General features: G+C 45.5%; 1 protein-coding gene and 1 long non-coding RNA gene across 4 annotated transcripts in view; one reads left to right on the top strand and one right to left on the bottom strand.

Moving 5' to 3' along the window:
- The window catches only part of STAB1 (stabilin 1), a 367,238-nt gene that overhangs the window by 150,374 nt on the left and 192,557 nt on the right, over positions 1 to 24,307 (bottom strand). For all 3 annotated transcript variants that reach the window (XM_083156377.1, XM_083156378.1, XM_083156379.1), the window contains 13 exons: positions 22,149 to 22,244; positions 21,942 to 22,037; positions 20,443 to 20,490; positions 17,742 to 17,866; positions 16,533 to 16,644; positions 16,310 to 16,387; positions 14,895 to 14,996; positions 12,757 to 12,867; positions 11,560 to 11,691; positions 7,870 to 7,998; positions 4,052 to 4,108; positions 2,364 to 2,456; positions 1,688 to 1,883 (listed from right to left, as the gene is read on the bottom strand). In XM_083156377.1, coding sequence (XP_083012503.1) covers positions 1,688 to 1,883; positions 2,364 to 2,456; positions 4,052 to 4,108; positions 7,870 to 7,998; positions 11,560 to 11,691; positions 12,757 to 12,867; positions 14,895 to 14,996; positions 16,310 to 16,387; positions 16,533 to 16,644; positions 17,742 to 17,866; positions 20,443 to 20,490; positions 21,942 to 22,037; positions 22,149 to 22,244 — 1,375 coding nt within the window. The remainder of the gene's footprint in view (positions 1 to 1,687; positions 1,884 to 2,363; positions 2,457 to 4,051; positions 4,109 to 7,869; positions 7,999 to 11,559; positions 11,692 to 12,756; positions 12,868 to 14,894; positions 14,997 to 16,309; positions 16,388 to 16,532; positions 16,645 to 17,741; positions 17,867 to 20,442; positions 20,491 to 21,941; positions 22,038 to 22,148; positions 22,245 to 24,307) is intronic.
- LOC146026055 (uncharacterized) overlaps positions 9,697 to 24,307 on the top strand; it is a 63,560-nt gene continuing 48,949 nt past the window's right edge. The window contains exon 1 of the long non-coding RNA XR_014454346.1: positions 9,697 to 9,727. This is a non-coding gene — a long non-coding RNA (uncharacterized LOC146026055). The remainder of the gene's footprint in view (positions 9,728 to 24,307) is intronic.

Genomic DNA, 24,307 nt, shown 5'->3' with positions numbered 1-24,307 from the left:
GTACCAACCTATAGCAATAAATGCATATACCATATGCAACTTACAATGGCAAGATGGGCCCCTCTCAGCTCTGGACCCCATAGCAATTGCACCCCCTGCACTTATGGTAGTTACGCCCTTGATTAGGGGTACTTGAATATAATATTGATAATGGTGGAAGAAGAAGTCTCCCGAAAGTGGAAGAAGTCTCCCATTGCCATGGAGATAAACCGTTGTATCACTTTTGGTTCCATCTGCAGCGTCTCCTTGCGCTTTTGCCCAACCAACAATCCACTGGAAGCTATTTTAGACATCGGCAATCATATAGTCCAGGCTGACACAGGTGAAGGAAGCAGTTGCATTAATCCTACAGGCAGTAGCCGGAACCCCAGAGATGGTACACAGCCAGCGGTCAAATACAGAGGTACTCGATTACGGACAGCACCCTACTCCTTCGCTACTCATAAGGATATGCATACCGCTCACTTCCATTCCACTCATAAGTACTTTCGATATTTTAAATTGAGAGGCAGGGTACTCATAAATGAAAAGCCTCACCAAGGTGCACAGGAGAAAAAAAGGTTGGGAACCACTGTTTTAGGAGACCTGCAAAGTCCAGAGACTCTGCACTGCCAAAGAGGAGAGGACCCAATCGGTATGTGCACACAGGCCACCTGCTCTCTTATTGCACCTCTGCTGCAAAAGCATAAAACTTTGAGACAGGCCCAATAATAATAATAATAATAATAATAATAATACACATAAATTAGTCTTTGGTCAGAACACATGACTTTAGAGGTGTTAAGGCTGCCATCCACTAGTGCAAGGTATCACATGCGTTACCTTGCATGCGATACCCCAAAATCCCACCGGGAGGCAAGATTGCATAAGATACGTTGTATGCGGTCGTTTTGCATACAATGTATATCATGCAATCCCAGCTGGGGCTACAAGCTGAGGCAAATGTTAATGTTAGCCTGCAGGATCTGCAATGCGAGTTGCATCATATCGCAATCGCAGGTAAATGACATGCAATGTATCACTTGTTATGCGATCAGTTGCAGCAATGCATCGTAATCTCATTAAGGGCCTTATTCAGATCTGAGCTCAGTACAAATTTGTTTGGAAAATGGGCAAAACCATGTGCACTGCAGGTGGGGCAGATGTAACATGTACAGTATAATAGATTTCAGTTTCAGCACAACCCTCCCAGATTTAACTCTCTTCCCACAGGTTACATCTGCTCCACCTGCAGTGCACATGGTTTTTCCCATTTTCCAAACAAATTTGTACTGAGCTCAGATCTGAATAAGGCCTTAAATGTGGCCATATTGCACTAGTGGATGGGGGCCTTTAGGAAGCAATGCTATCACTGTGCAGTTAAATAATTTCTGGACTTTGTTTAGTTGGGCACCTGAGGCGGAACTACCATTGGTGCAACAGGTGCATTGCACCGGGGCCTCTGAGGACTAAGGGGCCCATTGCTGCCCAGACAAGCAGCTTGTATCCCTGTCACCCACTGGTGCGGGGCCTAAATTATACTTTTGCACCTGGGCCCACCACTCACAAGTTCCTCCACTGTTGGGCACGCTTGTGAAACATATAGAAGGAACATAATAGTACTAGCAATAATATACCTCAACTCCAGTATATTATCAGAGTATGACTAAGATATCATTCATAATAGCACAACGGGACTTAAGATGACCTGTTTGGCAGTCTCTTCCATATCTCCCAGGTTCACAGGATTCACATGCAGTTCCATGAAAACCTTCTTTGCAGATACATTCTCCACTTCCAGTAATCCCATCCTGGCAATTTCCATTATTGGAGCACACATTGCTCAGGCCACCCGGGCAAACTAAACATTGGTGTCCATAATATCCATCGCAACACATTAGATCCTAGAAAAGGGAAATAAACATTAAATAACTATGGGACTAATATTGTTTTTATAACAATGAATCGGATGTGGCATACAATAATTTAATCTTCAATTAAGGTGTGCGATAAATATGTACGAGAAAAAAATGTAAAAAAGATACAGCGCTAGGGTTTTTCTGAAAAATTGCGATAATTATGTGTATGGTGTGGGTGGGGTTGGGATAATTTGGTCTACAGCATTATGGTCGCCAGTCATTAGGTCGATACCATTAGGTCAACATGGGAAAGGGTAGACAAGAGTCTAGGTCGACATGGGAAAAGGTTGACATGGTTATAGGCCGAAAGGTCATTAGTTCGACAGGTCGTTAGTTCGACAGGTCATTAGTTTGACAATGTCTAGGTTGACAGTCAAAAGGTCGACATGGGATTTTTCAAAAGTCTGTAACTCATCCAGGAGCCGCACTGTGCAGCTATTCAGCATCGTTATGGTATGTACTTACGACTTTTGACTCAATGCAGTTGAATTTGCATCCCTGAATCACATTATTTCTCCTTTTAAATGTACAATTCCCTGACCCTTTGCCCAGTGGCTCCTGCGGAATAAAAATACATATTGGTTACTCTCTTAGTGCTCACTTTCTGAACATTTATCAATTTACTAATAGTCTTCTAATCCATCCCCACTTTCCACTAGTACAATATCTCCAATCCCTATTGCCAATCACTTTATTTATCTTCTAACCTTTATACCCCTTGTATTGTATTTAAAGCTCTTATCCTTTTATTAACAGATTGGCAATCTGCCATTGCCTCGTGGATAAATATCTGTGAACATTCCAATCTCTACACCATTTTATCTGTGTATTGAAATTCGTAATCCATGTTCACAATAAAAATGTATATTATAAGTAAATAATAGATTAAGGACCCATTACAAATCTAAAGAAATGAATGAAAATAACATTGGAAATAGTCCTACAAGGAAACAAATGAAAATTTACAGTGAAGGGGAAAAATCCCAGAAATCAGTATTTTTCCAATCCCGGAATAGTTTAATCATCCCGCCCACTTTCACTCTGGATGCGGCAGGTGAGGGTGGGAAGGGGGGGGGGGGTGCAAATGGCTGGCCAGCTCCGGGAGACTTGCCTTCTTTTCCAGCTGGTCAGGAGCCCCACCCATTTTTTGAGAATCTCCAAACCATTCTGGGAGAGTGGTCTAATATGATCTTCTGGTGCCTTTGGATGCATTCACTGGTGGAGAAACACTCACAGCACACCTGCCTCTGCTGAACGACCCTCCCTACTATCTCCCAGAACTGCTCATCGAATTTCCCTCTCTCTGTATTAGAATTTGTTCTGTGTTCCACTGCGGTAACCATCAGGACATGTGCCGTGTGACTTAGGGCAACTTGGCAAAAATCTGCATTGAGTTGTTTACCTGAATCAGGCCCTTAATCAGTATATTCCCAATAGCGCTGTAACCTTTAACCCCCCCCCTCTCAAAGACCCAAAAAGCTCTCAGTATGTACTATGAAAACGTAGAGAAAACAAGTTTGTTTCCTATGGGTATATGTGATCTTTGCTGGGCCCAATATGTCTTATAGTTGTCACAGCAACACTCAGATTCATTATCTAGCACCTATCTCTTTATCAGAAATAACCAGTGGGTTCCCGCCTTTTCTATATCAGACTCACCACCACATGCCTAAGAATATCACTTCAGAGCTGGGCCATATCCTGCATGGCAGTATTGAGAGAAGGGAGGTACTGTGACATCAGTTATGTCTGGGAAGGGCTTATGCTGTCCTTCAGACATAGTGAATACTGATGGGGATGAAGTAGCAAGTTAATAAATAAATAAAGGAACATTCCCTTATCTCTGTTCCTACTGATTCTTACCATCAGGTATTTTATTTAGTTTTATTAGATAATGAGACTTATCAATGGAACAAAAATGTCTGGTTGGAACTGGCGTGGGACATACAGTACACCGGTAATATCCACAAATTTGTACTGAGAATGCCCACTAAACAAGCCGCATGTATATGTGGGTATGTAGATTTGCTTGCAACTGGAAATGTAGGACTGGGGATGGAAGGGGTGGCTAAGCGTAGGTTTAGGACTCCTACCATGTATAAGAGGTGAGAGCAGTGCCAAATTCAAACCAAAACCTTATGCATGAAACTCACCTGCAGAACTGTGCCCTGTGGGCACTGAATCCCTTTATTACAAGAGTTACATTTTGTCTGCAGCAGAAAGAATAAGTGTTAGATACAACAATAAATAACGCCATGAAATACTGAGGTACAGATTTACATAATTAAGACACAAAATTATACAGAATTCACATATACAGTACACATTTGTTATTTAAATAACCCATATGTAATACATACAGTATTATACTGATGGATTGCCTTTGAAGAAGAAGCTAAGCAGTGGGGCTTGCATTGCCAGATTATCATGGGTGGTTAGGGAGGTTGCCCTGAGGTCCCCACACTCCAATACATGCAGAGGTGGTTTAAGAGAGGGCACAAGATAAAGATGCTGGGCTAGCGCTTGAAGAGTTAAAGCAGGCATGGCTAACCTTTGGCCCTCCAGCTTTTGTTGAACTACGCATCCCAGCATGCCCTGCAACATTTTTACTATTTGGATTGGGGTAATGGTTACTGCGCTAGGAAGAGCAGCTCTTATTGATATGAAGTTGCCAAAAGGATTTTAAAGAGCGCTTGGTGCAAAAAAAGGGGAGGAGTTAATGTGCAGGTGATAGAAAAGATGGGGGGGGGGGAGGTATTGATATTGAGTGGTACCTGTGAAACAAAGGGGTTAGTATATAAAATGTTTACACCCTTTTGGGGAATATTTGGTGGTTTGATAAAAAGAGTGTGTCCAGCTTACTTTCCCTATGTGACCCTACCTCTACTCCAGATCGGTGTATCTCCTGCTGTTGTTATGGATGGAGATAACGTCCAGTTCGGGGACAGCCGCTAGTTGGTGTTTGCGGCTGTGTTGCTTGAGGCTGGGGTGCCGTGCTTCCAATGCTGCGGCAGCCGCTTGTTGTTTTGCGGCTGTGTTCCACGTGGCTTGATGCCCGGCGTCTTCTCCCGCCGAGTACCGGAAGTCGCCGGAAGTGATGCCGCGGCCGCGAGTGAATGTTTAAGGTCTGGTGCCGGCAGGGGCGTAACTATAGCACCGCAGCCCCCGCCACCGCGGGGGGGCGCTGTGCATGTGGGGGCGCCGGGGGCTGCGGTGCTATGGTTACCCCCCCCCGCAGATTTACGTATATTGCTGGTCCCGGCGGCTCCGTTCTTCTGATGAGGACCACAACAAAATGGCCGCCCCCATATAGCAAACAGTTCTCTGAAACTGTCTGCTGTACGGGGGCGGCCATTTTGTGGTGGTCCTCAGCAGATGAACGGACGGAGCTGCCGGGACCAGCGCGATAGGTAAGACTGCGGGGGAGGGGGAGGGGGTTAGCATAGGCGGCAGGGCGACGGGGCGGCGGCGGGGGGTGGGTATGGGCGCCCCCCCGCCTAACGGCGGGGGGGCACCCAAAACGTAGCTACGCCACTGGGTGTCGGGTAAGCAGGCTGGTGTGGTCTCTTCGGTCCAACGCGTTTCGTGCGTCTAGCGCACTTTTTCAAGGATCCTTGAAAAAGTGCACTAGTCGCACGAAATGCGTTGGACCGAAGAGACCACACCAGCCTGCTTACCCGACACCCAACCTGAAACATTCACTCGCGGCAGCAGCATCACTTCCGGCGACTTCCGGTACTCGGCGGGAGAAGACGCCGGGCATCAAGCCACGTGGAACACAGCCGCAAAACAACAAGCGGCTGCCGCAGCATTGGAAGCCCGGCCCCCCAGCCTCAAGCAACACAGCCGCAAACACCAACTTGCGGCTGTCCCAGAACTGGACGTTATCTCCATCATAACAACAGCAGGAGATACACCGATCTGGAGTAGAGGTACCTATAGTAGGGTCACATAGGGAAAGTAAGCTGGACACACTCTTTTTATCAAACCACCAAATATTCCCCAAAAGGGTGTAAACATTTTATATACTAACCCCTTTGTTTCACAGGTACCACTCAATATCAATACCCCCCCCCCCCTATCTTTTCAATCACCTGCACATTAACTCCTCCCCTTTTTTTGCACCAAGCGCTCTTTAAAATCCTTTTGGCATTTTTACTATTTGGCCATGCTAAAACTGTTGCAGGGCATGCTGGGATGTGTAGTTCAACAACAGCTGGAGGGTCGAAGGATCCGCATCCCTGAGTTAAAGAAAATGCTACACTGCGGGGCTGTTGGGGTGTCTCTGACTCGCTCATTGTAACAGTAGATGCAGCATAGTGTAGGCACACATGTATTACACTGTCTGTGTAGGGAGGTGGTTCCTCAACAGCGATGACTAGATTAACTATGTGGGGTACACAGACGGGCAGGATGGCATGTCGAGGAAAACTGGTATGGAGGGACATGTAAGCAAAAATAGGTGTGCATAGGCGTATGGAAATTGTAAAGTTGATGGACAAAAGAGCACACGAGGAAAGCTGGTTGTCAGAGGCGCATTGGAAAAAATCTTTAGAAAAGTAATGTTTTAATCATTTAACATTTGGAACCCCTACAAATCTTTGCATTTGACCCTTGGCAACAATGGACTCTGTTTGGGACTGCAGCCTTGCAGCCAGGAGGCAAAAATTCTTGCATCAAGACCTTTATTGGCAGGGTCCCCCACCTGGTTGGTCCTGATGAAGCTGGTGGCGACACGCGGGTTGACCAGACACACCTAGTGTGTGTAAATCCCCAATGTCCCTTCCCCCCTGAAATGTATTTTGTATATGTATAAGGTATGGTATCCGGACACAGAGGCACTGGGCTAGAGTCATGGGGTCAGACCCTGACCACGTACTCGGCACAGCTGGGTGAACGTAGCACGAGAGTGCAGACATACGAATAACGTTCATTACCCCTGTGGAACCAGTGTGCAGCAGTGCGCAGTACGGACCTGATAGGGTGAGAATTGTAGCGTCACTACACTGACCACGATTCCCCCTCAGACACCGGCTCCTTCTGACACTGACGGGAAGCGAGTGCGTACATCACCGGCAGCACTGATAGAGTGAGAGTCGCGCAGTTACATCAAACCGCGATCTCCTCTCAGAGGCTGATACTGGTGTATAGAGTGAAACACGGCACAAGTTATTGCCAATGTTCCCCTCCAGTCAGCAGCCTAAGTGTTGAAAGAAATGTATACACGGTGACATAAGTCAGTGGATATTAGTCTCCAACTGAAATCCCAAAACACTGCGCTGCATGTACTACAAACATAGATAACCGCTCGCTGACACTCCCCACTGCCTTATTCGGGCATTTATCCCCAATAAAACATTCTCTAACACAGAGTGTATCAATTACCCTAGTATAAGAGATCTATTCTAACAATACTGGCAGTAACAGATTGACACCAGATTTATTAAGTCTCTTGCAGCAAGCGGATACACACTGTAAGACGCCCCGACCAATTTGACACAGGGCAATCGACATTGGGGTTCACCATAAGAGGATATTATCCCCTTTTTTAAAGTTTCCTATCTTTCTATGTACCTCCTATGGTAAATGTTTTTATATGTCGCAGTTCTTAGAATGAAAATGATTAAAAGTTATATTTTATGATTGTTTTTCTTTGATCTTCCAAGTGCGCCACAGCACATGACAGTCTTTTCTTTCTCACACAATTTCCCCCACCTCGTTCTGCCCAGTTCCTTGTAGCAGATATGTTCTCTATAACTTTATAACATAGGCTAAAGCAGAGTTGGCAAACCTCAGCATGTAGTGATAATTAGTAGAATGAGTGGCATTATCGAAACCTTTACTTTACATTTAAGATACACTGTTCTGCTACTTATTCCTGCCTAGACTTAAGTGAATGGATTGGATCCATACAGTAATACAATTGATTATGTGGTTAATTCTGCAAATGCTTATTATTGGACTATTTTACCTTTTTCACAATAATATTAGTGGTATCACATCGGTTTTTGAGGATTGTCAGAACCTCCGTTATTCCCATCAACATTCCATTATTTGTCTCAAAAAAAGTGCCATTCAGCAGAACATCATGGACAAATGTCTGTGAGCAAAGAATAAGCAAATTACGTATTATTGCTGCACATTGTATAGATTGTAAGCTTGCAGCTGGGCCCTCTAACCCCCAAATCTGTCTGTTGTTACCCAGTTTGTTTTATCACTGTCTACTATTGTAAAGCGCAACGGAATCTGCTGCGCTATATAAGAAACTGTAAATAAATAAATAAATAAAATTGTCAATCAACAGTGTGGAGTTATATATTTATTATTTGTAAAATTTTCTTATATGGCGCACACAGATTTACAGAATATACAGTAGTTGAACATTCACATCAGTCCTTGCCCCAGTAGAGCTTACAATCTATATTCCCTACCACATGTACACGCACACACAGACATTCTAGGGTTAATTTTGATAGGAGCCAAATAACCTACCAGTATATTTTTGGAATGTGGAAGGAAACCAGAGTACCCGGAGGAAACCCACGCAAGCACAGGGAGAATATACAAACTCTGCACAGTTAAGGCCATGGTGGGAATTCGAACCCATGACCTCAATGCTGTGAGGCAGTAATGCTAACCATTACACCATCCAGCGAAAGTTTCGGGGCTCAAACGACCACTTTGTCGAGGCATTCTCCGATGAGAACACTGGCCCTACTCCGTGATTAACTAGATTTATCCAGCATGCTGGATATTAATCGCTATGGCCTCTACACCCGGAGCGATGTAGGGGCCTTTTCCAAGCGATGTAGTGAAAGTGCCCTGAAATCACCCCATGTCTAGACCCCATTAGGCATAAAATAGAAATAAAATAAAAGACATTTTTATCAAATATTTTGCACATCTTTCACCGCAACATTGGCATTCAAAGTAATCCTGTTTCTTAGAGATTTCCACATGCATAGGACACTCATCTGAAACATTGTATATAATGCGTAGGAACAGTTATCTATATATTTTTATAATTGTTTACTTCTAGGCCCTAATTTTTAGGCAAAATTTGCAGCTTTGCGAGTCAACCAAACAGAACCCGCGCGAACGACCACCCGCACGCATATTTGACCCACAAGCATGCGAATGGATGTTTTGCATAAATATCCATTCGCAGCTTGCGTGCGTGGATGAAATAATTTGATGGCCGCCAACCATCGAATGATTTCTACTCTCTTGGTGTCTCAGAACTGCAGCTACCTTGTGCGAGAAGAGGGCGAGCAGCTGACATCCGGTGACATTAGCTCCCTGACCCCGGCACCCGCATCACGGGCGAATTACCATGGGAACACCCAGCATTTTCATGGGGACGACCATGAAACGCTGGGCATTTCCATGGGTGCGACTCCAGTCTGCGGCCCAATGAACCCCACCCGCACTGATCCGTGCAAACTGTCCAGTGACTACACAAGTCGCTGTGTCCTCTTGCACAGATGGCCTGCACATGCGTATAAGTGAATATTCGCACGAGCAGGGCCGGCGGAACCCGCTCAGCAAGGGATGCAAAGCAGGGAGGCGCCGGCCAGCAGAGGCGCTCTCCCTGCTCTGCACCCTGCTCCTGTCGGCTGCCGCTGTCTGTGACACTGCCTGACAGACAGCGGCGTCGGCAACATGAAGTACCGCCCGGCACGCCGGGAAGGGTGAGCGTCGGAGGAGGCAGATTAAAGCTCCGGGGTTACTGCTAACTGCAGTACTGGCAGGAGCCACTAGATGCCCCCATCTCAGTGTGGAGCTGTGCATGAGAGAGATGGCTCGTAGCCTACAGAGGAGCTGGCTGAGTAAGTTTGTTTTCATTTGTGTCTGTCTCTATCTATCTATCTATCTATCAATCATCTCACTCTATCTATGTCAGTGTCTGTGTCTCTCTCTCTCTCTCCCCATATATCTTTATCCCTATCTATCTATCTATCTATCTATCTATCTATCTATCTATCTATCTATCTATCTATGTCAGTGTCTGTGTGTCTCTCTCTCCTCATATATCTTTATCCCTGTCTGTCTGTCTGTCTATCTATCTATCTATCTATCTATCTATCTATCTATCTATCTATCTATCTATCTATCTACTCACTCTCTCTGTCTATATCTATCTTTGTCTGTCTGTCTGTGTTTTCTATCTATCTATCTATCTATCATCTCTCTCTCTGCCTAATATCTATCTCTGTATGTCTATCTGTCAGTCTGTTTATTTATTTAACTATCTGATGAACCCCCCTCATATGCCGCCCATACACGGTGCGATGTGCACCATGCATTTTAAACTATATTACTTTGCATCTATTTCAAAACGCATACAATGTGCTGCACGTTTTGAACTAGATGCAATGGTTCAGAAAGTACCTGCAGCACATACTTGTGCCATGTGATGTGCGGGGGAGCACGAATCTTGTCGCACCGTGTATGGGTGGCAATAGTGCTCAGTTATTTAAAAAAAAGGGGAAAACAGGAAGGTTATGTAAACAATTAAACAAATATTGGTGGTGATAAGACCTGTGCTGCCCGGATGCTAAAAATATACTCACATATATCTTAAGTAACTGAAATAAAATAGAAATATACTGTATAGTGCAATACAGTAAAGTAAAAAAAATGGACTGGTGAACACTATTGCAATCACCCTTAGCTAGGTGAAAATAGACCTTAAAGGTGTATCTTTTAGGAGATCCCTCTAACAGTGTCTCCTATCATGTGGTTCCAATTCACGCCGTACATCAGATTGGGAGGATACACCTTTAAGGCCTAATTTCAACCAGCTAAGGGTGATAGGGCAATAGTATTCACCAGTCCACCTTTTTTTTTACTTTACTGTATTGCACTATGTATTTCTGTTTTATTTCAGTTACTTAAGATATAGGAGTATATTGTTACCATTCGGGCAGCACAGGTCATATGTATACGATACACTGTGACACCTGGAAAGGCATGTGGAATTATCACCACCAATATTTAAGGTTCATTGTTTGAAGTAACTTTCCTGTTTTCCCATTTTTGATAAATAAGTGAGAACTGGGAGGGAGTTCATGATATTTTTGTATTTAGGATATATGTATTAGGTGAAACATACTCGATTTTGTGTATTGTAGCTGCTCCTGTGAGCGCACCTAGGTTTATCAACTTGTCATTTTTATTATTTATATATCTGCCTGTCTATATTCATCTATTTAATTTGGGAGTGGATTTTCACACACACACACACAATCACACACACACACACATACTTGCACACAAACATTTGTCATCCATTGCAATCCTGGGGAAGGGTACTCTAACAGAAAAAAATCAAACGGGAAGAGGTACTCTAACAAAACCTTGTTTTGTAGCACAAATTAAGGGAGGGCTCAAAATTTTGGTTTGCAGGAGGGCGCAAAATTCTAGTTTGCAGGAGGGCGCCAGACACCCTAGCACCGGCCCTGCGCACGAGCAGTCCATTAACCTCGCTCACCGTTGCGAATTCGCAATGGTGAGGACGAATCAGAATGACTTTCCCAGTCTCTTATTTCTGTGCTTCTCAGTTTTATTATGATGGACAGTTTTATTATGATAATTTATTTTAAATGATTCATGTGTATGCAAACATTAAATCGATGCCAATTAAATTATTGCACTGTACCTGGTTGTACCTTTTGTAAAACATCAGCCAGTAAGAGGATCCCAGCATGGAGGCTATGTGCATCCCATTCCTTAAGTCTGATGGTAGCAACTTCTCCCCAAGTATAATATGGTATTTTATTGTACGGTTATCCTAGAAAACACATCCAGAGAGAAAAGGCTTCATTTCCTTTAGACAGCATGCTTACATTCAGTATTCCAAAAAGTCAAAAATATAGGTGAATATGGTAAACCGAGCTGGTGCCAGGTTTCTAGGTGACATGTCAAAGCTTCACACTACAGCCCCTTAATACAGTCTTCAAAACCATGGGGCCGATTCAGCCCACACGCTGGGCTGCGAATTCACAGCCCGAGCAATTATCGGGGGGCCGTGCATGCGCGAGCCATCTGTCCAAAGGCAGCGATGCTGTGTACACACTTGTACAATCTGCATGAGATCCAGATGAGATTACAATTTAGATTATCTGCATACAATTTAGACTATATAGTGCAGATCTGCACTATATAGTCCTTTCTGGCTGAGATATGGGAGCGCGCATCTTGAACGCATCTGGATCGCTTGGGATAAAACCCATACAATCTGCATGAGATCCAGATGAGATTTTGACTATAGAGTCAAAATCTCATCTGGATCTCATGCAGATTGTACAAGTGTGTACACAGCATAACTGTCCTGTAGAATAGTGCTATATAAATATTATTATAAGTATTATAATTATTATTATAAACATTGTCATCCTTATTATTAAACACAGCCCCTCCTTTACTGGATAACAATGGGGGAGATGAGTTGTGTATTATAGAAAAGCTTTTAGTCCAGCCCACCCACCTCCTTGGCCCTCTCCAGAGCTGTTTCTAACCTTATGGGACAGGCTGTGGTGGCTAAAACAAACTATGATTCTGCTACTGGAAGTACAGTGCTGCATGACGATGTCACAGCGCAGCACCACACTCCCAGTATCACACAGCAGCAAAGCCAAGGAGCACTGGTGTCACCATCTAGGCACCTACAAGGTAAGGGACCCACACGTTGCTGGAACTGTAATAAGCTTTGATATATTTTATATTCTTACATGTATGTAATTGCAGAAACATGACTATTACTGAGTCAATGAACTGGGCCTGACGCCAAGTAAAAAAATAATAATTTCAAATGCTTTAGAAGTTTTAAATATTTATGTACTATGTAAATTATTACCAATTTGGTAGATTCAGAATGATTGTAAAACTTTGCCACAGCAGAATTATCAGGAACAAAAATCGTGTATTTCTGTTTGGAGGATTCAATTTCTTGAATTAGACCCGCTTTCTGCAGACAGAAGAATGGAGATGGTTTGTTGTTAGTAGATTATTAGCAGTTTTCACCCATAAAGTTTTCACAGTATAAAGCCATCCAAAACCTCCCATATTTTTGTATTGGTGAATTCATGAGCAGAAATTGAATGATGATCTGGGCAGGGTCTCCCATTACAGTGCATGTACACCATGCCCTGAGCAGTTGGGCTGCCCCATTCACCTAACCTTACTATGCCACCAAGTGGTAAAAGCACAATGGGGGAGATTCTTTAAACTAGCCTATGGGCTTCTAACGCGCTCCCCCTCCCCCCGCCGCCCCGCACTGACCCCCCCCCCCCCCTCACCTGTGCCTGGCAGCACAGAGCTGTGCTGCCCGGACCTGTGACCTCCTCCTCCCTGCACTATGATCCTCTTCCGGATGCAGGGAGGAGGAGAGCCAGCCCCCCCTGCAGCAGCATCATCAAGGCTGGGTAAGAGAGGGAGGGGGGAGCCACCGGGACCCACCGCTCATCGCCGGGTCACCGCAAAAGACAGCTCTTAACGCAAGAGCTGTCTTTTGTCATAATTATCGCATATGTTAGAGCATATGCAATAATTTTGTTTGCGGTAGCCGGCGATGGGCGGCGGTAAGGGGGCGGGGATGTTACAGCATCCCCCCCAAAGCCCCCGTTTATAGTTGAGAGCAACTGTCAGTGAAACATGTACCTTCCAAAAGCTGTCCCAATCAGGACAATTAGAACTGTCCTGACTAAGGGCCAGATACACTAAGCTTCAAAAGTGTTAAAATGGAGAGTGATAAACAGCCAGCCAATCAGCTCCTACCTGTCATGTCACAGACTGTGTTTGAAAAATGTCAGGCAGGAGCTGATTGGCTGGTTGTTTATCACTCTCCACTTTATCACTTTTGACGCTTCTGGCATCTGGCCCTAAATCAAAACAGTTGGGAGGTATGCATAGACAACTAGTGAGTCACATCAACATTATTGTATAGAAAGGTTAGCCAAAAAGATCATGGCTGGTTTCCTTGTAGTGTCATAGATCACATGATCTGCAGGCCAGCTGCTTGTGGAGCCAAATATATTATACCCATAAAATGTAAGTCCTTTTTTTTACCCTCTATATACTGGTCAGTCTGGCATGTAAACATATATTTTCATACCTCCCTCCAAAATTTCGGGGGTGTGGCCTAATTTCGGGGGCTTGGCTTATACATGCAGCTCTCCCATGAGGTCATGCCCCCGTTTTGACGCTATGGGGGCATGACCCAGAGGCTCTGTGAGCCTCTAGCCATGCCCCCAGCCCCCTGGCAGCGGGAATAGACTGCTCAGCAGCCGACAGGGGGGACTCACAACAGCCCCCCCTCGCCTTGGGACACTGCCGGCTGGTTTTCAGGGACATTCCCGCAGTTTTCGGGACTGTTGGGAGGTATGTATTTTCCTGTTAACCACTACAACTTCCTGTCATCCATCTTGTGCATCCAGTACCCCCTTGTCACCATTTCCTAAATCATACATCCAGGGCCGGCGCCACCACTAGGCAGCTCTAGGCATTTGCTTAGGGCGCCGGCACCTGGAGGGCGGCAGTTCGCCCCTCACCCCCAGCGAACTGTGTAAAAAACTTGCGGCCCCGGCGTCCCTGCAATGCTGCTGGAGCGGTCAGGGGTGTCCGTGCCGCAGGGGTACCTGCGGCGCCGTCATGTGTATAAAGCTGGCTGCGGCCGGCGGGGTCCCTGCAGTGAATAGAAAATAACTAGCGCTATGCGCGCGGCGGCGCGGGAAGCGCTAGTTATTTTCTATTCACTGCAGGGACCCCGCCGGCCGCAGCCAGCTTTATACACATGACGGCGCCGCAGGTACCCCTGCGGCACGGACACCCCTGACCGCTCCAGCACTGCAGGGACGCCGGGGCCGCAAGTTTTTTTCCACAGGTACCACCCCCCCTCCCCCCGGCACCGGGGCGCCCCCACTCCGACTTGCCCTGCATACATCCTTGAGGAACCTGCATCACTCTTCTTCCTTGTTCAGTTAGTCAGTGACCTACCTGGATATCAAGTTTAAACTTTTGAAATGCAGAAACTTGGTCTAATTGTAGGAAAAGGCCTGGTTTTTCTGGAGGTATATTTCCACGTGGTGGGAGCAAGACCTGAGGAAATAAATGTATAATTTTTAGGTCTGAGCAATAAAGATCATTTTTATTTATTATCCATTTATTGATGAATATTTTACATACACTATATGGACCAAAGTATTGGGCCACACATGTTAATTATTGAATTCAGTTGTTTTAATCATACTCATTACCAAAGGTGAATACAATTAAGCCCCTAGCCATGCAGTCTCCATTTCCAAACATTTGTGTTACTAAATTGGTCCTTCTGAAGAACTCAGTGACTTGAAGTGTGGTACTGTGATAGGATGCCACCTTTGCAATAAGATGATTTGTAACATGTCATCCCTACTTGGTGTTCCATGGTCAATTGTAAGCATACTTGCCTACCTTATGATTGCCATCACCTGTGGTGAGCTACAGTAGGTAATTGATAAGAAAGTTGTTTCACCACAGGTGATGGCAATCATACATTACCAGGGAAGTCAGAGCTTGTTCTCTCTCATGGAGAGGGTCAGGTAGGCAAGTATGATTGTAAGTGATATAATGAGAAAGTGGAAGCGTTTAGGAACAACAGCAACTCAGCCACAATGCGGAAGACCACGTAAAATCACAGATCAACTGCTAAGGCACATGGCATGTAAAAGTCATCAATGATCTGCTGATCCCATAGCTGAAGAATTCCCAACTTTCACAAAACTGTGTGAGTCTGGGTTTGGCGGATGCTGGGAAAATATTACCTGTTTGACTGCATTAAGCTAACTGTAAAGTTTGGTGGTGAAGGGATAATGGTATGGGGCTATTTTTAAGTGATGGGGAATCTTTATGCTTCAGTATACCAAGATATTTTGAACAATGCTAGGCTTCTAACTTTGTGGCAACAATTTGGGAAGGCCCTTTTCTATTCCAACATTACTGTTTCCCAGTGCACAAAGCAAAGACTATACAGACATGGTTTGAAAGAACTTGACTGGCCCTCAGAGATCCCCGACCATTACCCCATAGACCACCTATGGGATGAACTGGAAAGGTGACAGTGAGCCAGGCCATCTTGTCCAACATTAGCCTGACCTCTACAGAATGAATGGGCTCAAATTCAATCTATAATCTATAATCTTCCAAGAAGAGTGGAAGCTGTTATAGATGCAAAAGGGCGACCAACTCCATATTAAAGTATATGTATTTTGTCAGTATCCTGGGTAACACCCTGAACTCCCATGTAGCAGGTAAGTGATGTTATGGTGCCAGAACAAAACCCAGCAGTCTGGACCTGTGAAGGACATTCATCTCTTCCTCTTGACGCACAACCTATTCATAGCAAACATTGCCAGGTTAGGTATAATACTAACCTGGTCGATAATGAAAATAAACCCGTTTGTAGTTGGAATGTCACTGACAATGACATTTGCATTGTTGACTGTTAGATTCTGAAATAAAGAATAAACAAAGTCTGAATTTCCTTGTCCATGAAAGACATTGCTGTGATTTTCTATATGTTAGCAAATGATTTGCAAGATAAGGTACATGTTGGGCTTTTTGTATGCTGAGGTATAGTATTATGGAAATACTTACCCCATTAATTATTTTTATCTCCCACTTAGTCCTGGGGTCAAGTGTTGCCATTTCCTGGCCAATGTGTTGCTTCAGTTGATCGGAGGTGTAAGATTGTCCTAGATAGTGGACTCTGTGGCGATGGTATAATTAGCATTAGACATACATATAGACATAAAAATTTGAAAAACAGATACAGTATCAGCTTATACTCCTATTGCACTGACAAGAAAATCCCAGCTTTTTGTACATGAACCCGCGTCAACCAGGGATTTTTGCCAGTGAAAACGGCTCACTAGGAAAAAACCTGGGTTGAGTGACCCGGCAATCCTTCCTGTTAGCTACAAGGATTTTGCCTAGGAGGGACTAGGGTGCTTTGCAGTGTAAACAGGTCACCCCGGTAATCAGACCCGGTCCCATTTACAGTACGGGGGAGAGATGGATCTCCCAGAACTTGCCTAAAGCTGCCTAGAGGTGGCTCCGGCCCTGCATATATGGGTTGATGTATGTATTACTGTATACAGTATGTGCTAACTGTTTATTCTTAGTACTCGGGTTTGCTGAACGTGGGACCCAGGAATCAGCATAAGGTTACACACAATCCTAAGCCCACCCCTAGACTCTTGTGAAACTAGATAATGGGAGTCTAGGGGTGGGCGTAGAAGTAGTATATGAAGCCTTATGCTGATTGCTGGGTGCCGACTGCTCCACATACACTCAGTGCACCCGATCCCCAGGGGAACCAGCCAGCACATACAATATGTTTTTATTTGTTATGAGGTTCTCCCTGCAATATATGGTTGGCGCATTAGCCACGGCTGGTCACCTCCAAGTACTGGGTGAAGAGAGACTGCACTCATGTGCATTGTGAACAGCACAGACCCAGGTATAACATGGGTCAAAACTGCAGTGGAAATGGGATCTGTCAGGAGTCTGACCCGGATTGTGACTATGTTACAAATTTTGTTGGTCCCAGGGCTTTGGTGGAAAAGGGGTATAAGACATAAAAATAATTTTAATGTAACTTTTCTAATATGTACAAAGAGTATGGGTCAAATGTAACAGCCCAAGATTTGTGGGAGCCAGCGCAATTCCAGTAAGACAATCACTAAATTGAAAGTAGAAATTAGTTTAAATGCAAAACAGTTGGTCCCGCTTCCGCAAATCGTGGGCTATTTGCACTATAGCATACCCATTGATGAATTCATTTCATAACTAGGAGTATTTTACCTCATTAAAAATGGAAACGTGTAAGGATTCGACCAAAACTGTCTATCCTCCTGTGTAAGTGCTCCAAATGCTGCTTCAGAAGGGACAAGGGCAGTAACATTGTTTGGAATCTTGAATTTCGACAACTGTTTTATCAGGAAATATAACAAACATATTATAATCAGATAATATTATCATCTTTGGTTTTAGGAGGCTGTAGCCAATAGGCAGATGTGTGGGTTGGGGGGAGACAAATTGGAAGTCACCACAGCTGCAATCCTTAAGAGCAGGGTGCGCGGGAGGTCAGCAGCATACAGTTATCCCCTCCCAGGGGCCATGCCCTCCAGTAATAGCTGCATAGCCCTAGTCTCCCCTGTTGGTCTCATGCCCAGGAACTGCCTTGAAGGCAGATGCAGATTCCAGCTTCCACAATCTGCCCTGTGACTGCAACCAGCAAAAGTTCTTAAACCTTACACAACCAAGCACATCCACACGTCATTTCACGCCAAACTTATCTAAAACAACAACACAGACAACATAAATTGGAGTGAAAAGGGGACAGCTATTTATTTTAGGCGAGAGTCCTATTTGAAACTAAACTCTGATAAAAAAAAAATGTCCCTCCTATAACTATGGTGGCAGGGAGACGACATTATGAAAAAAAACTTTATCGGTACTTGTGTATTATCACGGCGCCCACGAAATCGGCCGAAAATCGGCCGCAAATCGCATGGAAAAATCGGATGCGATTTTGCGGCCGATTTTTGCCCGATTTACGACAGATTTTTCACTTTTTCCGGCCAATTTGCATGCTGTTCCATTATTGCACACCTTGCACACCCCCGATTTCCATCGTAGTGCATCGCATGCAATATAGTGGCATGTGATGCATGCCATGCAATGCATATGAAGCGATTCGATTTGTAATTGTACCCTGATGGGTGCTTACAATGTTAAATGCACTGCCATTGTTAACGCCACCCCCAATGGCAGTGCATTGGGGGTGGCGCTATGCTCGCCACGCTTCGGGTTGGCGGTACGCGTCCTCCGACCTTTTCATACCCCCACTATCCACGTCGGCGTGGAGTTGATTTTAGATAGTGTGGCGAGCGCAGCGAGCCACCGAGCCCGAAGCGTGGCGAGCGCAGCGAGCCCCGCGACGGGACGCGGAATACATGTAAAGTAATCCGCTGCGCTCGCCACGCTTCGGGCTCGGTGGCTCGCTACGCTCGCCACACTATCTAAAGTCAACTCCACGCTGACGTGGATAGTGGGGGTATGAAAAGGTCGGAGGACGCGTACCGCCGCCCCTCACGGGCTCGCTACGCTCGCCACGCTTCGGGTTGGCGTTGATAGTGGGGGTGGCGTTAACAATGGGGGTGCATTTAACATTGCAAATCACATCGCATCGCATGCCACTTGCTGGCATGCGTTGCTATGCGATATTTAATTGTACAATCAGGGGCAATTTTCCGAAAATCACATCGTATACCATCGCTTCGTACCTGGGGGTGTGCAAGGATGGAATAACATGCAAATCATCAGGAAATGGCCGAAAATCGGCAAAAAATCGGACGCAAATCGGACACAAAATCGCATCGCAGATCAAATCGGCCAAAAATCGGCAGAAAATCGGCCGCAAATCGGCCGATAAATCGGATGCGATATCAGATGCGATTTGGATGAAATCGGGCGCCGTTATAATACACAAGTACCACTTTATCAAATGAAAAACACAATTAACATAAAAATAAAAATAAAGCACCAAAATTTTCAAGTAAAAATCCCAAAAAAAGGGGTGCCTTCTTCCCTGATGGTCAAGGATGGACCTGCTGCCTCTGTCCTTGACCAACCACAACTCGCAAGGGTAGAATTCATCACCCCACCCTTACAGGGAACACAAATAACGTAAAATAGAGGGGTTAACTTCCCGACTCAGGTCAACTTGGGATGACAGCTCAACCAAAGTGGAGTGGGGGCCCACCTGGACCAGTCCACATTTGGGGGCCCACATGCCCCCAAAGGAAAAATTTGTACCATGCTCAGCCACTCTCCAGTGGAGCTGTCCCCCAGGGAAATATTACTACTATCCTACAACCAGGAAACCAGCCACCGCAAAGCTGACACAACTAGATCAGGAAAAAACTAAGTAAAACCAGGGTGGGAGGGAGGGAGGGAAAAATCAGACAGGAAAGAGACCAAGGGATTCTAGAATCTTCCCTATACAAGTTACTGCCCTCCCCTAAGCTTGTAATTTACCAATCAGCGACATTTACAGAGAGCATTCTTCCTAACACAAAAAGCTTAACCCCTCATTGCAATATTGGTCACCATATCCTGGTGTAAGCACAAGAACTTTATCAAGGCTCCCCTATTCCATTATCAGTCAGTCCCTTTGCCTGTGGCTTCTGGTTCTGACCAAACCTCAGGCATGACACTGCTCTAGGTAAGAGCCTAATGACAAAAAGCACATGGCCCTGGCCCCGCCCTCCCAGTAATCAGCTGCAGCTCCTCTCCAGGAACTTTCTAAGTTGGCAAACGATTCTTAAGTGGATGATGGAGCGGGGTTGGGTACGAAAAAAAAGAGCGCTGTGGCTGTTATTAGTACAGACAGAAGGTGAGCATGAGATGAGGATATTATTACTGGTATTCAAATGTTACATTGAATCTCATGGAAATTCAATTTAACACCGGAACATCATAAGTGGGAATACAAAAATACCTTTAAGAAATTATTGAAAGTCTTCACATTTTGCATTCGCAACAGTTCCTAAAAAAGATATAAAAAAATGTTAAAATACATTATAGCACAATTTCACCTAGCCACTAAACAGCAATATTAGTTTCAGAGTTTGATTTGATCTGCAGATATATCTCCTGAAGGATCAGGCAGCGTATTCTCCATATACACTGCCCAAAAAGCCCTACCTGATTTCCATACGCCCACCCAGTTGAGCTGTCACTCACCACCGGCTCTTGCAGTGGGTGTACTTGAATGTGCAGATACGGAAGTAGCCACTCTCATCTAGTGTCGTCTCATTGTTGTTGCACCCGCGGCCCAAGAACAATATTGCTGAGTGTCGAGTGCGACTAGGTGCACCAAACTAGCATTAGCGACCGCAAAGTAGCCACAATGAGCGTCAGGGGCAAACGCAGGATTTTCAGAAGGGGGTTTCCAGAGGGGCGGAGCAAAGCACGGAGATGGACACTTAGGTGACCCAGTATATGCCGGGTCAGTTAAAGTATTATAGATAGACCAAATGTATATAAATAATAATAGTAATAATAATTAAAAAAAAAAAAAAATATATATATATATATATATATATACATATACATATATATATACAGGGGCATCAACAGCAGTGTAGACACCTGGGCATAGCAATGTATTGGGGCCCCTACCAATCCTCCAGCGGTAGGGGTGGGGGGGTGCTATGAGCAGAAGCTTTGATGTCCCGAGGGTGGTAGGGGGTATTATATCAACCGCTCAGCATGTAGGGCCTGGATCAGTAATTTCCACTGGGTACTCAGAAACCCCCCTGCGTGCGCCACTGAGCGTGGCTACATCTGTACATATATTTAGAGATAACGGCCATCGGCTTTGTTACCCAGCCAACTCAGTGTGTCTGTGAATGATGGAGACGGACCAACAATATATCAGCTGTTCAATTGATCCGCCGCCATATATTGGCCAGTGTGTACCCATAAACCTAATGTTGACATTCTGACAATACCAAGATTTCACCTGTAGAAATTCTGGGAATACCGCGATGCTGTCTTTTAACAATATTGTTAAAATTAACATTGTGGACAGCATTATAATTGTCAATATTATCATTGTCAACCTTTTGACTACATCTCTTTTTCCCTGATCAAATTATCAAATAACAGTGGAGTTCTATTGTAAATAAAACTAAGAGTGACTGACCCAGAGAAAGCAGGAAAAAGCTATTACCCCCCCCCCCCCCCCCCCCCCCCCCCCCCCCCCCCCCCCCCCAATTCATCTAAGTAGATGTCCACAACCTGACAGTCCTCCATTCAGTGGCCAGACTTGTGATCCATCAGGGAATTTTAAACTTTAAAAGCCCATGTCTTTGGTAAAATCCAAGCAAATAATGGCAATATGCCGCTAATGTATGGGGGCCTTAACACAAGTTTTGCTGTTAAGCTCTATTTCCTTATTAGAAATCAGTAGTGTTGTAAATACCTTATACTAACCATTAACATATTTCCATAACAAGTGTAACCGTCGCCCATCAATCCTTCAAAGCAAGTACATGTCCACTCTGCTTTTGATGTTTGCTCGCAGGTAGCCTAAGACAAGTGAAGGATTACACAAAGTATTATATGAGTTGTTGGTTGTTAACCTAGTATTTGTTATATTGCAAATGTACAGTTGATTCATTTACAGTTGATGTTACTGACCATCTCGTGACAGCCACCATTATGTTCCAAACAAAGGTTAAGTGGGTGACAAATGTAACCATTCCCCTCGTAATCTTTCTTGCAAGTGCAATCGTTCTGTTGAAAAACAGAAAACAAATAATTTTGTTGATGTTTCCAGTCCACAAAAAATACTAAAAATCGGAAATCAACTTCCTTCAGTTAGAGAAAACTATGGGTGAAATGTAATAGGATGAGAGATTCATAAAGTGAGAGATTTGGTGAGAAAGTTTTTTTAAAGCAGCAATCATTTACACTGCACAACCAGTGCTTGATTTTGCAGTGTAGCTGATTGCCGCTTTAAAAAAACTGGAGATTTCTCACCAAGGGCGGGATGTACTAAAGGGAAAATGCGGTAAAACGGGGGTTTTACCACATTTTCCTATGTACCATTACCCGTCCGCCCCGTCTCCGCCGGGCAGGGTATCGCCACCTCTCTCAATACCGAGCACACCACTGCTATGGCAACAATCATTAAACCAGACACTTCCTCCCCTGGTAGGACGCTACTACAAGCGCCCATCCACCAGCAGGGCCGGCGACAGACGGGGTCAAGGGGGACATGTGTGACGGGCCCCGGCGATCTGAAGATCCCCAGAGCCCGGCCGCGGCCCATCTGTGAGTTATCCCCATTGGTGGCGTTTTTGAGCAACTGCGCGCCGCTGCGCCGGCCGGGTCTCTCCCTGTCAGGCAGCCGGCGCATCAGTGATTGACACTCACAGTGTCTCAGTCGCTCAGCGCCCTCCGTCCCCGCCTCGGGTCTCTCCTCTCCTGTCGCCGGCTGCCGCAGCAGCGGCGGTGATTGACACTCAGTGTGTGTCTGCCGGCTCCGCCCCGCCGTCCAGGTCACGGCTCCGTTCTCCTCACGAAGGCAGGCCCGAGGCTTGAAGTCTCCTGGGAGCCCCAGCCAGTGACGCTGCCTGGCGTTCCCCGTGTCTGCCCCCCCACCCCTGGCGCATTTATGCAATTTTGTTTGCTCATCCTGGAAAGAGCATGGGAGCCGCTGTTTCTGCACAGCTGTGGCAGGGATGGTGCGGTTGGCTAGAGAGGAGAGGGGGAGCGTGCCCGAGGAGGTGATGCCTGGTGTACCTCACTGTCCCGGAATAAGCTGCCACCTTCCACCCTGGTGATCCACAGGGGCCTACCATGCACACTGTGGGAGTATCTGGTAGGAGAATTTGAACCCATCTGCCCTCTGCCTGGTGACATCATTACTGTATGTTTTGCATTTACAGGTGCTCTATGTGTAAAACATTTTATATTTAAATAAATAGATTTAAGTTCAGAAACTTATTCCTCATTTTGTATCACACTACACCCACCTATCATTCAAAATCAGCAAGGCAGCGCATACTCCTTCACCCATTCTGTTATTCCAAAAAGGGTTTTGGGATACCCTTATGAGTATTATCAGCACCTGCGAACACTAGTCCTAACACTAACAAGGTGAGCGCAGTGTACCAATCCCAAATATTCAGGTTTTTACTTAGTCCCCAAATATGCACACAAGGTTTCCGATGTTTTCACTTCGCTCTGCAAACAACAGATGTAAGCCCATAGTATAGTGGTTCCCAACCTGTGGTACGCGTACCCCTGGGGGTACGCGTCCACTCGCTCGGGGGTACGCGGCGGCCCGGCCTTTAATGGCGGCCGCGGCAGTCAGACAGGTTGCTGGAGGGGAGGAGAGTGCATTGCGCATCTCTCCTACCCCTCAGTGTGCTTCCCTGTGACTGGCCGCCCGGTCCGCCAATTAGAGCTTGCTTGCAGGCCGGAAGCCAATCAGGAGCCGGCCCACGAACTTTGATCGGCGGGCAGCCCAGTCACAGTGAGGGAAGGAGAGATACGCAGTGTGCTGTACTCTCCTTCCCTGAGAGAAGCAGCGGCGGCAGCTACACGGCAGGGGGACACTGGACTGTCCTCTCCCCAGCAGCAGCGTCAATGGTGAGTGTGCTGCTGCTGGGAAATATTGTGGGGGCATACCATTTTGCTGGCACTGTGGGGCATACTTGTTACTGGCACTGTGGGGCATTGCTGGCACTGTGGGGCATACTTGTTACTGGCACTGTGGGGCAATGCTGGCACTGTGGGGCATACTTGTTGCTGGCACTGTGGGACATTGCTGGCACTGTGGGGCATACTTG

Source organism: Crinia signifera, chromosome 8, assembly GCF_055691185.1.
Source record: "Crinia signifera chromosome 8, ASM5569118v1, whole genome shotgun sequence".
NCBI lineage: Eukaryota > Metazoa > Chordata > Amphibia > Anura > Myobatrachidae > Crinia > Crinia signifera.
The sequence above is the reverse complement of the archived record's forward strand: the minus strand, read 5'-3'. Positions and strand labels throughout refer to the sequence as shown.